Source organism: Podarcis filfolensis, assembly GCF_964270895.1.
Source record: "Podarcis filfolensis genome assembly, chromosome: 5".
Lineage (NCBI taxonomy): Eukaryota > Metazoa > Chordata > Lepidosauria > Squamata > Lacertidae > Podarcis > Podarcis filfolensis.
Genome location: NC_139608.1, coordinates 5,136,214 through 5,151,043, shown reverse-complemented (window position 1 = coordinate 5,151,043; position 14,830 = coordinate 5,136,214). Strand labels below are relative to the sequence as shown.

Here is a 14,830-nt window from a genome sequence, read left to right as displayed (position 1 = left end):
GTGGGCTGCATGTGCATGATATCTGCTGGAGCAGCAACCCCCCTCCCAACCTATACATAAATGCCTCTTACAGTTTTTTTGTTTTGCTGGCATATTGTAATGCTGGCTGCTGCGTTGACAGACACAAGGAAGGCTTGAGTCTTGCATTTTAACCCTTGGGAACCTCTCTCTGGCAGCTCATGACAGATCTCGTAACAGTTCCTCATGTTGTTTTCAGTGACTGTTACAGGTCGTTTCCGATGCAAGGTGTAACAGTCACTAAAAACAACTCCCTGTACGAGCAGCTTGTGGCAAACAGTCACTGGATCAGCTGCCAAGATTAGTGAACAGTTGAGCCAAGGGTAATATGAAGTTTGCTTCATGAAAATAATAATATATTTATTGTATGCCTGACAACCATCTAAACCTGCACTGGCCAACTCACTGGCAAAATGCAAGCTCAGCCATCCCTCTGATACTTGCCAAAATTTACTGTGAGTAAAACAGTTAGAAACATTCATCGTTTGGTGTACCTAACACTGCTTAACCTTTATGCTTTTAGTCTTCTTCTTCTTTGGCGATCCCTCGTAGCCAAGTAAGATTGTCTTCCATAAACACGGTTTTGATAATAAGTCCGTAAGTGACCGTGGAGGCCAATTCTGGATCCACACATCCTTCCACAGTGGGGACATAGGTTTCTGGGCGGGAGCTGATCACGGTGAGGGTTTGCCAAGCGTGCCTTCCTCTTAGCACATTTCTCCCTTGTGTCCTGAGTTCGAGTGTCTTCAAAGCCCATGACACCTTTGGTAAAGGCTGCTCTCCAATGGGAGCGCTTGCAGGCAAGTGTTTCCCAATTGTTGGTGTTTATGCTACATTTTTAAAGATTTGCCTTGAGACATTTTATGCACCTTTTGTGCCCTCTTTTTTTGGGTGGTGCATAAGTGCCCCACTGTGCTCAGTCCTGCCTACATGAGCAGCTTGCTTCTCTCTGGGGTTTGCAACAGGGGTCTTGAACCTGGGACCTTTTGGCATGTATCGCTGAGCTCCAATCCTTCCCTAAATCCTTGAGCCTAATTTCACTTGTCTCCTTCCACAGTTTGAGGTCCACGAGAAAACGTACTTCAAGAACATCCTCAACAGCATCAAATTTAGCATTAAGCTGTCAGTGAAGAAGATCCGGCAGGAAGTGGACAAGTCGGCGTAGGTATCCCTCCTTTTGACAGGAAGTGGAGAGCCTGCACCCTGAGTTATCCCAAGCGGGGAGAACCTAGAAATATTGCACCTAAATTCTGTGGGAATGTTCAGGGATTCAGGAGAGGATATATTGTTTTATTATAGCCTTTCCAACTTGTGTTAACAAGTTCACAATTCAGCAGAGTAATATTCCCCTTTTAAACATACATTGGATGCATTTGCTCAGGCTCGCTAAAGCCTTATAATAACTGTTCTGGTATTTTCCCCTTATTCCCTCATAAAAGATAAGACACAACACAGTCTTCTATAAAAGTATAAAAAGAGTTTACTCACATTCTGTTCACAATCAGATCCCAGAAGGCAGACTTAGCTTAGAAAAGTAACATATACCTGGAAACTATCTCATAAGGAGACAGTCCCTTTGTCCTCTCTTGGCTAGAGGCCAAGAGAGCATCTTTGGCTAAGCAGATGTTGCTTCTTCGACGAAAGTAGTCACAGAGAGACGGCTGCCCTGCCCTGTGCTTTTGTCGTTACCTGCACAGGTGAGGCCACGCCCACCTCTAGTCACATGCAGAGGAAGTCAGTCCCAGCCCAGAAGGAAACAGGAAGTTTACCTGCTGGCTGGACAAACATTCCTCCACATGTGTAAACATGTCCACTCTAGGAATGTTCTACTTGACTGCTCTTGTGTTTCACATCCCACAACTTCTCAAGAAAGCTACTGTGGAGGTCTGAATTTGCTGGTACTTCCAGCATTGGTCCTGATTTGTTTGCAGGGAGGTTAGACATTTGCTACTGATTGAGCTACTGGTTGCTTGTGGGGAAGTCAGACACTGTTGCATCAAGCATCAACCCACACTTCCTGTGCATTTTCCTATCTCTGTCTTTCCGGCTTTTCTTTCTTTTTTGAAGTATGTTTGCTGCACAGGAGTGTCAGATCCATCTCAATTGTGCAATCGGAACTTCCTGGTACGTGATGGAATCCCTCTTGGAAACAGGGACAGCCTGGGAGTCACACACACCCCAGTCTCCCCCCAAATACTTCCTCAGCCTTCCCTTTCTTTGTCTGTTAATTTCCCCAGGCTTGAGCAACCTCTAGTGGCTGGCAGCAACAGTGCAGGGACGTTGCCTCCTTTGAACCAAACCCGCTATCGAAAAGTATGTTTGAACCAGCCAGCGTTCTTCACGCGACACACAAGCAGGTGTTGAGTTCACCCAAGATTGATGGCTCAGACCTGGTTGCTCTGAGAACAGGGTTTCCCCAAACTTGGGTCTCCAGCTGTTTTTGGACTACAACTCCCATCATCCCTTGCAAGCAGGACCAGTGGTCAGGGAAGATGGGAGTTGTAGTCCAAAAACAGCTGGAGACCCATGTTTGGGAAACACTGCTCTGAGAACGAAGGAAGTGATTTTGTGAGGACTGGTTCACGAAATTCCATGCAGGCAGAAGCCTCCGACTTCCTGTAGCTGTTTCTGACAGCTGCTACAGGAACCCTTGGAGCATCTGCTTCCTGCTCCCTTAGCACAGGGTTGGGGTACCTGTTGTTGGATTACAACCCCCACCATTCCCAAGCACTGGTCATGCTGGTGGGGACTGATGGGAATTGGAGTCCAACAATATCTGGAGGCTGGCAAGTCTCCCATCCCTTAGCTGCACCAGCACTGATACTTCCTGCCCCTTTCTTGACTCACCTGTAGTGATAGAAAAGAAATTCAGTGTGTTCTTTGCCTTCTGGAGGTCATAAGAGACCCCATCTCATTCCTGTGCGGACAGATGTTGTCTTCTGCATCTAACAGTTATTGGGTCAAGCAGGCCTCACCTTGTGCTGCAAATAGACCTGTCTTGATCAAGGTGTGTTTTCTCGTTGCAGGTGGCTGCTGCCCCCCCAGGCGCTGAACGCTTACTACCTTCCCAACAAGAACCAAATGGGTATGGACACCTTTGCATTTCTGGATCTCTCGTGGGACTGGATAGCTCATGGGAAAGGGAAGTCGCCTGTTGCAGGCGCGAGAGTCAGGAATTTGCATTGCCACAGCCCTGCTATGCACTGAGGAGCACCGTTCCCCTGAAATGCCACCCAAGCAGGCTCCATAGTTGGACTGCTAGAGACTGAATCTCAAAATCTCAGCTTAGCAGCCAACAAATCTTGCTCTCCACTGGGGTTAGGAATCCTACCTTTATTTGGCAAGGCCGCTCCATACCTACACGACCTATGCAATCCCCACCAACACAGAGCTTTTTCCCTCGCAAGATTTAACGTTATGCCGTCTGCCGTTCTGCAGGGAAGCTTCTTGAAGGCTCCATATTTGCCGAGAATTTCTGTTCTTTTACCATCTTTGTCTCATTTCTCCTCAGTGTTCCCAGCTGGAATTCTTCAACCCACGCTATATGACCCAGAGTTTCCACAGTAAGTGCTTTCTCCGCACACTGGGAGCGCACCATGGGCTTCTGGAAGGGAAATGGGTACTTTGTTTTTTTTTGTTTTTTTTAAAATAAATTTTTATTGATTTTCCAACATATATTAAAACACAATACAACTAACAACACATAAACAAACAAACATATAAACATGTATAATTTCATAACCTCTTTTTCTTAAACCTTATTTCAACGACTTCGCCATACCTCCCTTTTCTGCATCCCTGTTTTAAACTTTTCCAGCAACCCCTAATTTCAATTACTTATAATTCACTTTCTTTAATCCTTTTTCTCTTACCCAATTATTTGTCACTGCAATTCTGTTTTACATTACCCATGACATTTTAGCACTCATTCATTTTACAACAGTTCTTAAGATAAACTTTAAATTTCTTCCAATCTTCTTCCACCGTCTCTTTCCCTTGGTCACGGATTCTGCCGGTCATCTCAGCCAGTCCCATATAGTCAATCACCTTCGTCTGCCACTCTTCCAGCGTGGGTACTTTGCGTGTGGTTCTGCTGGTGGCGATTCAGGCTAGAGCAGTGCGCTTCAACCTCGTGTCTCTAGATTCCGTTGGACTACAACTCCCATCATCCCCTGCCAGCTTAGGCAGTGGTCAGGGATGATGGGACTTGTAGTCCTACAACGTCTAGGCGGCCCATGGCTGAAAAATTGTGGGCTGGTGGGTTTCAGTCCAACCCTTCTGTTCTCTTAGGCCAAGTTTTGTGGGGATGATGATCCCTTCCTTTGTAGGAACGCTGGGGCTCTGCTTATTTCACCACACATTTCTGGGAGGGTGAATGAACTGTAAAAATGTGCTCTTCGAAAAATGTGCTGGAAAGTGGCCACGTTTGTTCTGAAGAGAAAGTACCCCCATCGTTCAGCCCGGACACTGAGATCCAGCACCGAGGGCCTTCTGGCGGTTCCCTCATTGCGAGAAGTGAGCTTACAGGGAACCAGACAGAGGGCCTTCTCGGTGGTGGCGCCCGCCCTGTGGAACACCCTTCCTTCAGACGTGAAGGAAATAAGCAGCTATCCTATCTTTAAAAGACATCTGAAGGCAGCCCTGTTTAGGGAAGTTTTTAATATTTAATGCTGTATTGTTTTTAACACTCAGTTGGGAGCCGCCCAGAGTGGCTGGGGAAACAGCCATATGGGAGGGGTATAAATAATAAATAATAATAATAATAATAATAATTATTATTATTATTATTACTAATATTATCAGCCTGGGGCAGATTCAGAATACGGTGCTGACCTGGATCATGCCCCTCTAGCCCTTCGCGGATTTCCAGCCTAAAATTCTCCATCTTTTTGCGGAATCTGGGCTCTCACCTGTTCCCCAACCCTTCAACCCCCTGTTTCACTGGCACCCCATAGCCCCCTACGTTTTATCTCCCACCTACAGGTCCCTGAATTACGGCGGGATTGGAACGATTATTGGACATGAGCTGACACACGGCTACGATGACTGGGGTGAGCTCCCCCTTCCCCCTCCCTTCCCCAAACCTATTTCAGGGCCTGATAATCATCTCCCCGAACCTTCCCAAAACCTAATAACCAGGCCAGCCTGATACATTTTGCTGCTTGAGGCAGAAACCAATTCAATTCAGTTTATGGAAGCCAAGCAGACGGGCGGCTTAATATTACTTCAGTATTGCTGATGGGCCTCCCAGAGAATTTTTAAAGCATTAAATGGTTTCATAAATGATTTTTAATAAATGGTGGGTCCGCACCATCCTCTCACACCTGAGGGAAGCAGGTTAGCTTAGAACAGGGTTTCCCAAACTTGGGTCTCTAGCTGTTTTTGGACTACAATTCCCATCATCCCTGACTACTTGTCCTGCTAGCTAGGGATGATGGGAGTTGTAGTCCAAAAACAGCTGGAGACCCAAGTTTGGGAAACCCAGGCTTAGAAGGATCATGGTGGAAAACCCACAGGTTTGTCCTTGAAACACCTCGCCAATGCTGCCTGCCCCCCACCCCCAATAATCTGCCACCTGAGGCGGTTGTTTCACTCTGCCTCATAGTAGGGCCGGTCCTGGCCTGGTTTGAAGGGAGGCCTTGCAGCTGCTCCTACAGAGACTGCAAATGTCTACCAGAGGCCATCTATTTTCATTCTTTCATCTGCACAATGGGCACAGAACAGGCATGCACCCCAAAACACAAAACCCTTTCCCTCACTCATTAATATGAGCCCTGAATGAACTAGCTGTTGATCCTTGCCTCCTCATTTTTTCAACTTAAGTTTGAATATATCCATCACGGACCTCTGAAGCCAACAACGTCTTATATTCTTAATATTGAAAAATATGTTTATGTCCTGTGGCTAGGTCTGTTCTCAGCCTTATCTGAGCTCCCCCTCCCTTGGCAAACACCCAGCCAATCAATGAATAATTTCCGTAAACACTTGAGCGTTCTTGATGCTTGTTCTCACGTTACACTGAACCCAGGTACAAGCTCTCTCTACACACGTGCAAGGGTTTTCTTTGAAAGAATGAACACTTTGCGGATGCACACAGCTCGGCTCTTGTGTGCACAGGTACACAAAGTGTACACTCGTTGAACGCTATGTGTGGATAACCCACAGGAGTGCTTATAACATGTGAACACTCCTGCAGTCAAACCGCAATAGAACTGCAGCCTCTCCCCCCTATAGCAGCAAAATCTCTGAGGTCACCCTTGTGACTGACCCTTATCTGTCCCGCTTTGCAGGAGGCCAGTACGATCGCCATGGCAACCTGATGCACTGGTGGACCGACTCATCCTACAGCAAGTTTCTTAAGAAGGCAGAATGCATCGTTAACTTGTATGACAACTTCACGGTCTACAACCAGAGGGTGAGCTGGGGTGTGCCATGCAAAGGGGGAGAGCTCCTTTGCAAAGAGTCTGCCGTAGAACCCGAAACCCGTGTTTGCAAATATGTGGGAAATGTCCACATTTCCAGTTCCACTCCACATGTTTTTAAAAGATGAAATTTTGGGACCTCGCATCTGCATTTGCCCTTTGACTGTGACATTTCCCCACAATATCCAAATATCGGCTTGTTATTTAAGGCAGGCATCAAATCTGAAACACACCCACCCAACCCGCTCCAGAAGCTGTCAAAATTCTGAATGGCGTTGTGCATCATCAGTCAAATCCAGTTCGATATTCAATACTATCACAGCATGGCTATCAAATAATGTTATCAGTAGGTGGATATCAAATATTCTGAAAATGAACAACAAATATTGGGCATGCATTCATATAACTAGAGAATATTTGATGGGACCCACTTAATTTGATGGGACCCACTTAAAAACTGCATTTATAACAGGGCGTTCTTGATTTGTTCTTAACGCCGTGTTTTAAATTGTTGTAACCCACCCCGTTGCAGGCAATAAATTAAAATAATGAAAATGCAGAGGAGAATTCTATAAACAAATTTATTACAGCTCTGATTGCTGTAACCAAGCAGGTCCTCTGGGGAGAGTCAAAAGTCTGGAGTCCACTGGAGAGCCAGTAATGATTACCATTTCAGACCAGAACCTGGGAGACCTGAGTTCAAATCCCCACTCAGCCATGGAGCTAAACTGGGTGACCTTGGGCGCGTCACGACCTCTCAGTCTGGCCTACCTCACAGGGTCGTTGTGAGTATAAAATGGGGGGGGGGGAGGTGTGTATGCCAGCCACCCTCAGCACCTTGGAGAAAAGGCGCGGGTGCAAATGTCATAATAAATAAATAATAAATAATAATAATAAATAAATAGAATAGATGAATAGGGCTTGTGCCCTTAGTACCCTTTACCTTGGTTGGACAGTGTTCTCGAAACCACAAACATGAGTCTGACCAAACTGCGGGAGGCAGTAGAAGACAGAAGTGCCTGGCGTGCTCTGGTCCATGGGGTCACAAAGAGTCGGACACGACTAAACGACTAAACAACAACAAAGGTACCCCTGCCCGTACGGGCCAGTCGTGTCCGACTCTAGGGTTGCGCGCTCATCTCGCTCAAGAGGCCGGGAGCCGGCGCCGTCCGAAGACACTTCCGGGTCACGTGGCCAGCGTGACGAAGCTGCAGCTGGCGAGCCAGCGCCGCACACGGAAACGCCGTTTACCTTCCCGCTATAAAGCGGTACCTATTTATCTACTTGCACTTAGGGGTGCTTTTCAACTGCTAGGTTGGCAGGAGCTGGGACCGAACGACGGGAGCTCACCCCGCCGCGGGGATTCGAACCGTGGCCTTACGATCAGCAAGTCCTAGGCACTGAGGTTTTACCCACAGCGCCACCCGCGTCCCAGAAGTGCCCTTAGTACCTTCCTTCTATTTGGTATAGGAGGCAGCCATCGCAAATTATAACTCAATGGGCAAGAGAAAGGGTTATGCCCCCCTCCCTTGAAGGAGGGCGGACCTTTATTTTGGCCCACTATCATATAGACAGGCTTTTGAGTAAGAAGCAAATGCCCAGTTGTTCTGTATGGGACAATGACCATAAAGATTATCGTATCGTACCGTGTCAGTGGCAGAACAAAGTTCTGCAGTTACCGTGGCATTTGGAAGTTGGCATCTTGGTGCCAGCTGGCAATTTCCAAAGAGGCTGCATTTGCTGAGCTACACATCACATCCGGGTCACCCGGCAATCAGCGCTGGATGCCAGGCCTGGAAAGGGGCAATTGAATGTTTGCCCAACGCCCAGCTGTTAAAAGCAGGGAGCCCCAGGCACTAAAAAGGTGGCAATCCAACTTTGGGGATGTGTGGGAACACACTCAAGCCTTAATATGAACACATAGTGTTGGGTGAAGTGTAAGGAGGGAAGAACAGGGGTTGGGTGAGGCGTTTTCAAAGGGTGAGGCAGGAGAAGTTGACAAGAGTGGTGAGGAGATTCGAGGGCAAAGAAACAGGGATTTTCAAATAATAATAATAATAATAATAATATTTTATTTATACCCCGCCCTTCCCGGTTCAAAAACCAGGCTCAGGGCAGCTAACAACAAATTTAAAACACTTAATTATAAAAGCAGCATAAAATACAGTATACATGAATAACAATAAAATTCAAAAATCAAATAAATAAAAAAAATTAAAATTCAAAAAAAGAAAGACCAGGAAAGAGAAAGATTTCTTTGTGTTGATGAGACGGGAGTTTGTTTGTCTCAAATTAGACCGGACATAAACGAGATTACCCGGCAAAGACAAGCTCAGGCCTCCCATTGAGTTCATAGACATACTTCAGGTGCATATGTAAGATTTGTAATTATATTTTGGGAATAGTTTGTGTTCTTATGTTGCTGCATTGTTTTATACTTTCTGGACGTCTCATGATCCTATTATAAAGCAGTTGCGTTCTGTGCTATCAATTAAGCACTGCTAGGATTTGATTCTTTTTGTTTCCCTGTGTTTTCTTTATCGATAAAAAATTGGTGCCGCCCGGAGAAAAAAGTTTGAGAGCCTCTGTTCTCAAAACTGGGGTTTTGTGGGATGGTGGAAAGGAAGCATCTCCAATCCTAACTCTGCTGTCTGTCTGTCTGTCTGTCTTACAGGTGAATGGCAAGCATACCCTTGGGGAGAACATTGCTGATATGGGGGGACTTAAGCTCGCCTACTATGTAAGTCCCCCCACCCCCGAGGAAAGAGGAGTTCCCAGTCACATGTGCAAAGTCCACCCAACAGGGTGTCTGCCTGACATCTGCCCAAGCTCAATTTGGCTGACAGACCCGTGCAAGAGTGCTTTTCACACAGTGCCTAGTTAACTGTGGAACTCCCTCCCACAGTGATGGCCACCTGAAATATACTCAGAGTCGAGAGTGGATTTCATGCTCTTTATTCAGCTCATAGTGGTGAGGAGGGAATGAAAGTCCCCTCAAAGTATCTGCTTTATATACATTATTTACACAATGGGCCCCACGTGATTGGCTAATTCCGGAATTCTCCTGGAGGCCAATCAGGTTGTGGATTCACTTCTATCTGGATCTGGATTGGGTGGCTCCTGCCGACCAATCATACTGCTACATTGTTCTAGGACCAATCAGACTGCTGCATTCTGAATCCTATTGTTCTAGGACCAATCAGACTGCTGCAGTTTGGATCCTATTCAACTCAGTACATAACACCACCAAATTTGAGGGCTTTAAAAGAGGATTAGATGATTTCATGGGAGAGCAGTCTATGCACAGCACTCCACCCCACCGCGGTTTCACCTCACTTTTGATTTGTATCCCGCCTTTCTGCATTGCTGAAGAAACTGCAAAATGCACACAGAGATCGCACATTTTCTAGCAATCCTAAACAAATAACCCGTAGTAAAAAAATATGACTGTAAATCAAAACAACTTATAACTAATGAAGGAATACTCAGTTGTCTATTAGAATGTAAACGTATGCAATAAAATTAACTCTCAAAACTTTGGCAGATAATTATTTAACAGAATTTCACTCTCAACCATTATGGCAAATCATTACTAAATTATAATGGATAAGAAATAACAGCAAAGAGTCTTAAAAGAGCCAGACGTTTGCGGATACAGATGGCACCGAGTGTCCGTGTTCCTCACTATTTGTATAAGAAACACAATTGTTAATATTTTTATACCCTGCTTTTTCCCCTGTCAGGGACACAAGGCGTCTTACAGACAACAAATAAGAATGCCTTAAAAACACGGGGGGGGGGGGACCAGGATTCAAAAGCTCTGCCCTTTAGATACTTTAATAATAATAATAATAATAATAATAATAATAATAATAATAATAATTTATTTATACCCTGCCCATCTGCCTGGGTTTCCCCAGCTACTCTGGGCGGCTTCCAACAGAATATTAAAAAACAATAGTCTATTAAACATTAAAAGCTTCCCTAAACAGGGCTGCCTTCAGATGTCTTCTAAAGATAAGATAGCTGCTTATTTCCTTCAAGTCTGGTAGTTGTTTTTCTCTCTGACATCTGGTGGGAGGGCGTTCCACAGGGCGGGTACCACTACCAAGAAGGCTCTCTGCCTGGCTCCCTGTACCTTGGCTTCTCGCAGCGAGGGAACTGCCAGAAGGCCCTCGGCGCTGGACCTCAGTGTCCGGGCAGAACGATGGGGGTGGAGACACTCCTTCAGATATATTTGACCGAGGCTGTTTAGCAATTTAACCTTTGGGGAGGGTTTTGCAGGGAGGGTTGGGGAGCAGCCACCTCATTTTGCTGAGCAAGACTTTCTCTTGCAGGCCTATCAGAAGTGGGTGCGGGAAAACGGTCCCGAGAACCCTCTCCACCCTCTCAAATACACCCATGAACAACTTTTCTTCATCGCTTTTGCCCAGGTAAGGCCTGCGTGCCCAGGGAATGATTGCTTGGGGTTCCTGAATCAGACCCCAAAGGCTTGAGCAAACGCTGCTACCACGTCTCATCAGACTGAGGCGTCTCCAAAGCATTCTCAACTCACTAATGCACCCTTCAGCATCCTGGCTCCCAAGCAGATGTTCTGGACTACAACTCCCATCAGCCCCTGCCAGGAGTCCAAGCCATCTGCAGAGATCCAGGCTGGTGAAGGAAAGGCTGCACTCAGGAGCTTACAGGAGGAGTGGCCCAGATCCTTATCAGGATCAATCTTGTGAGCCAAATTTGACAGGTGTGGTGTTCAAAGGAGAGAAGGCTGCATCAAAGAGCACTTTTGCAAAGAGCTTAAAGGCAGTTTTACTGTTCTAGTTTTCAGCTTCTGGAGACCAAAATGGGAGTGTGTGTGTGTAAGCTTTAATGACCTTTAGCTTGAGGTCACTCTGGCAACGTAAAACGGCTGCCATCCAATACTGCTATTGCCACAGACAGCAGCAAAAAGCTAAGAAGGAAGAGAGGAAGGGAAGAGGGATCAAAAGCAAATGCAATTTTTAACAAATGAAGAACAAAATAAATAATTTCGATAGCAAAAGGGGGGGATTCATGCGACCTGTTTCTGCCTTTTCTAACGTTGGCCAGAGACCCCTGCTGCTACCACCATTCTGCCACACAGACAAAGGCGTTTCTGGTGGAGGGCTGGGGCAGGCTGCCTGGTCTCTAAGGCAAAGAGGCTTGAGACACTGGCTAAGAACTTGAGAGCCCTGGGCCCTCCCAGGCAGCCTCACCTTGGAGCCACAGGCCGGACCTTCCCTCCCCAGTCTCTGACAGATCCAGCCTTCTACTTCTCGCTTCTTCTCCCTGCAGAATTGGTGCATCAAACGGCGCTCGCAATCCATCTACCTGCAGGTGCTGACCGACAAACACGCCCCTGAACACTACAGGTACCTGGGTGTGTGTGCGTATGCGTGTTTGTGTGCAAGAGGAGGGGACAGGAAGGAGAAGGGATGCTGTTTGGGTTTGGCTTGCACTGGTTGCCCATAAGCTATGGGACCAGGTTCAAGGTGCTTGCATTACCGTATTTTTCGCTCCATAAGACGCACTTTTTTCCTCCTAAAAAGTTTGGGGAAATGTCTGTGCGTCTTATGGAGTGAATGCACTGGGCGGCAGAGGGATCCCTCGGCTACCACTGCAGTCACAAGCTGAGGGATGCCTCCGCAGCCAGAGCCATGGCTCCTGTCTGTCGCTCGCTGTGCAGCTATCGCTCTTGCTCTGCTGGCTTCTCAGCGAAGCGGGAGGAAGGACAGACGGGAGCAAGAAAAGTGATTGTGGCCTACATGCGCTGCGCAGAATATTTTTTTTCCTGCTTTCCCCCTCTAAAAACTAGGTGCGTCATATGGTCAGGTGTGTCTTATGGAGCGAAAAATACGGTAATTTACAAGGTCCTTGACAGCTTGGGTCCAGAATACCCCAGGGAGCATCCCATCCCTTATATTCCTGCTCAATCTTTTTGCAAGAATCCCTGCTTGGATGAATGGGTCATATCTACCAGGAGTTCTGTGTTTTGTATTGTAGGCCTAATTTTGTGAAACTGCCCTCTTGTTGAGATCAGGCAGGTCCCCTCTCTGTTAAACGTCCGGCTCTTCCTAAAGACTTTCATTTTATTCCAGCAGGCTTTCTAAAAAATAAATTTATTTATTTGCGTTTTTCAAATGAAAATTTTACAATAACGTAACAACTTACAATATAGAAACAAGATTCCACAGAATCTCCTGGGCTTCCCTCCTCTGTGGTTCCTATTGTTAGTTCTTTCCTCCTGCATCTTCTATAATAATCCAAATCTTTTGCCTCTCCATTATGTCCAAAATTCACCATTGTTGTTCCAACCCCACTAACGATTTTAGCTGCTTACAATGGTTTTTAAGATAGATTATAAATTTCCCCCATTCCGTATTAAAATTCTGGTCTTCCTGATTTCTGAGTCTTCTGGTCATTTTTGCTATTTCAGCATAGTCCATCAACTTAATCTGCCATTCTAGGGGCTTCTTTCCATCTCCAGCAGGCTTTTTAAAAACTGAGTTCTGAATTTATAGTTTTGACTCATTTTTATTCCTACTGTATTATGGCTCTTGTACATTGCTGAGATTAAATAGAGCACAGATTGTTGATACAAAATAAATAAAACATGGACACTCTCGTGTTCCGAGAGCCTTGCTTGCCAACCCACGGTTGACGGTCGCCCTATGTGGTCTCCTTGCTTGACTGCTCAGCAAATTTCCCCTGCCAGGCTGGGGGCATCCCTGGTAGACCAGCCTTCCCAGGCCTTTCCTCTAAGACAGGAATCCCCAAACTCGGCCCTCCAGCTGTTTTGGGACTACAATTCCCATCATCCCTGACCACTGGTTCTCTTAGCTAGGGATGATGGGAGTTGTAGTCTCAAAACAGCTGGGGGGCCGAGTTTGGGGGTGCCTGCTCAAAGAGCAGGCAGGCCAATATCCAAATTTTGGACATGGTGTGTTTGCATGTTGAAGGAGGCAGGAGAAACCTTCAGACCATCAGCTTCAGCCAGGGAAATGGGCATGTTTTGGATTCTGATTTGAGAGATGCACCGCTTTGGGGGATGACACACACAGAGAGGGGTGAAGGCCTATGAGAGATTTCATACCAGAGTCAGATGGAAGCTGGGGAATAAATGGAATTAAATTAATGATAAATTTAGATTAGATAGGATAGATTAGATGGCCCTTTGGGTCTCTTCCAAATCTTCTATGATTCTATTATTCTAATCCTTTGGAGCTGCCAGGGGCTTAAATCTGAAACAGTTCCCACCCAGCTGTCAGGGTGCAGCCACCAGATCTTGAGAAGGAGGAGCAAAGAGTGAATCTGAGCATGTGAAAAGTGCTTCCCTCTTTCTACCAAGCCCCTGCAGCCAGCCTCCACATGAGGAATCAAGGGTTGCAAAACAGGAGAGGCATCTTAGGTGCAGTCCCATGCTTCTCGTTTTATACAACAATCCTTCTTAGGCTTTTGTGGCTGCCGTTGCATTATTTCTCTCTTCTTTCCCTCTCGCCTGTAGGGTCCTGGGCAGCGTCTCGCAGTTCGAGGAGTTCGGCCGGGTCTTCCACTGCCCCAAGAACTCACCCATGAACCCAGCTCACAAATGCTCCGTCTGGTGAAAGAGCCGCCCGCTCCAACCCACCCCTGGCGTTGTCCAAAGCGCTCGCCGGGCTCAGTCGCCACCACTCTAAACCTCGTTGCCCACCGGCAGGACAGAGAAAAATGAGGGAAACACACACACACACAACCACAAACACACCCTGTTGCTCCGAGCTGGCCCCGTTCTCAGGGACCAACATGCACACCGACAGACAAGGGCCATTATTTTGGGAGGTGGGGATGGACCGACTCCTGCAGAAATTGGGCACTCTTCTCCCCAAGACCTCACACAGACCTCTGTGCACACCTGTGTCGCTGCTTGATGGGAGAGGAACAGCCAAACTCAGGCAAGGCCACCCAAGAGAGGACACTACGGCCAAGCCAGACAGGGCCAGATGGAGGTGGCAAACATGAGGCCTGTTTCTCCAACCAGATCTGGGAAAACAAAACAAAACAAGATGGCGGACGAGGCCAAACCAAGGCGCCTCCTAATTTCCCCTCAAAGCTTATCGTCTCCAGATCTCCTCTCAAGACCAGCTCATTCCCAAACTCTCCTTGGGTGCTAGAAATATTGATCAGGGCCTTCTCTAAAATGGGCAGAGCCAGTAGGCCTCTGCCCCTCCTGCCCCAGGATGCCCACTCTGGCATGCCATGCGCCACCTGCCCCCTTCTCCCCTGAGCAAAAGCACACCAGGGAATGCAGGGCATGTACGGTAGATATTTGGGGAGGGGGAAGGACCAGGGTGATTTCTAGGCCAGCACTCATCCTGATCTGCCTACACAAAAGTTGC

The 14,830-nt window shown here is 46.9% G+C and overlaps 1 protein-coding gene across 1 annotated transcript in view; it reads left to right on the top strand.

Annotated features, from left to right (window-relative positions):
* ECEL1 (endothelin converting enzyme like 1) overlaps window positions 1-14,496 on the top strand; it is a 46,962-nt gene extending 32,466 nt beyond the window's left edge. The window contains exons 9-17 of the mRNA XM_083612792.1: window positions 1,076-1,179; window positions 3,045-3,103; window positions 3,530-3,581; window positions 5,002-5,069; window positions 6,309-6,433; window positions 9,115-9,180; window positions 10,778-10,873; window positions 11,751-11,827; window positions 13,960-14,496. Coding sequence (XP_083468918.1) covers window positions 1,076-1,179; window positions 3,045-3,103; window positions 3,530-3,581; window positions 5,002-5,069; window positions 6,309-6,433; window positions 9,115-9,180; window positions 10,778-10,873; window positions 11,751-11,827; window positions 13,960-14,059 — 747 coding nt within the window. The 3' untranslated portion in view covers window positions 14,060-14,496. The remainder of the gene's footprint in view (window positions 1-1,075; window positions 1,180-3,044; window positions 3,104-3,529; window positions 3,582-5,001; window positions 5,070-6,308; window positions 6,434-9,114; window positions 9,181-10,777; window positions 10,874-11,750; window positions 11,828-13,959) is intronic.
* Window positions 14,497-14,830: the final 334 nt, after the last annotated feature.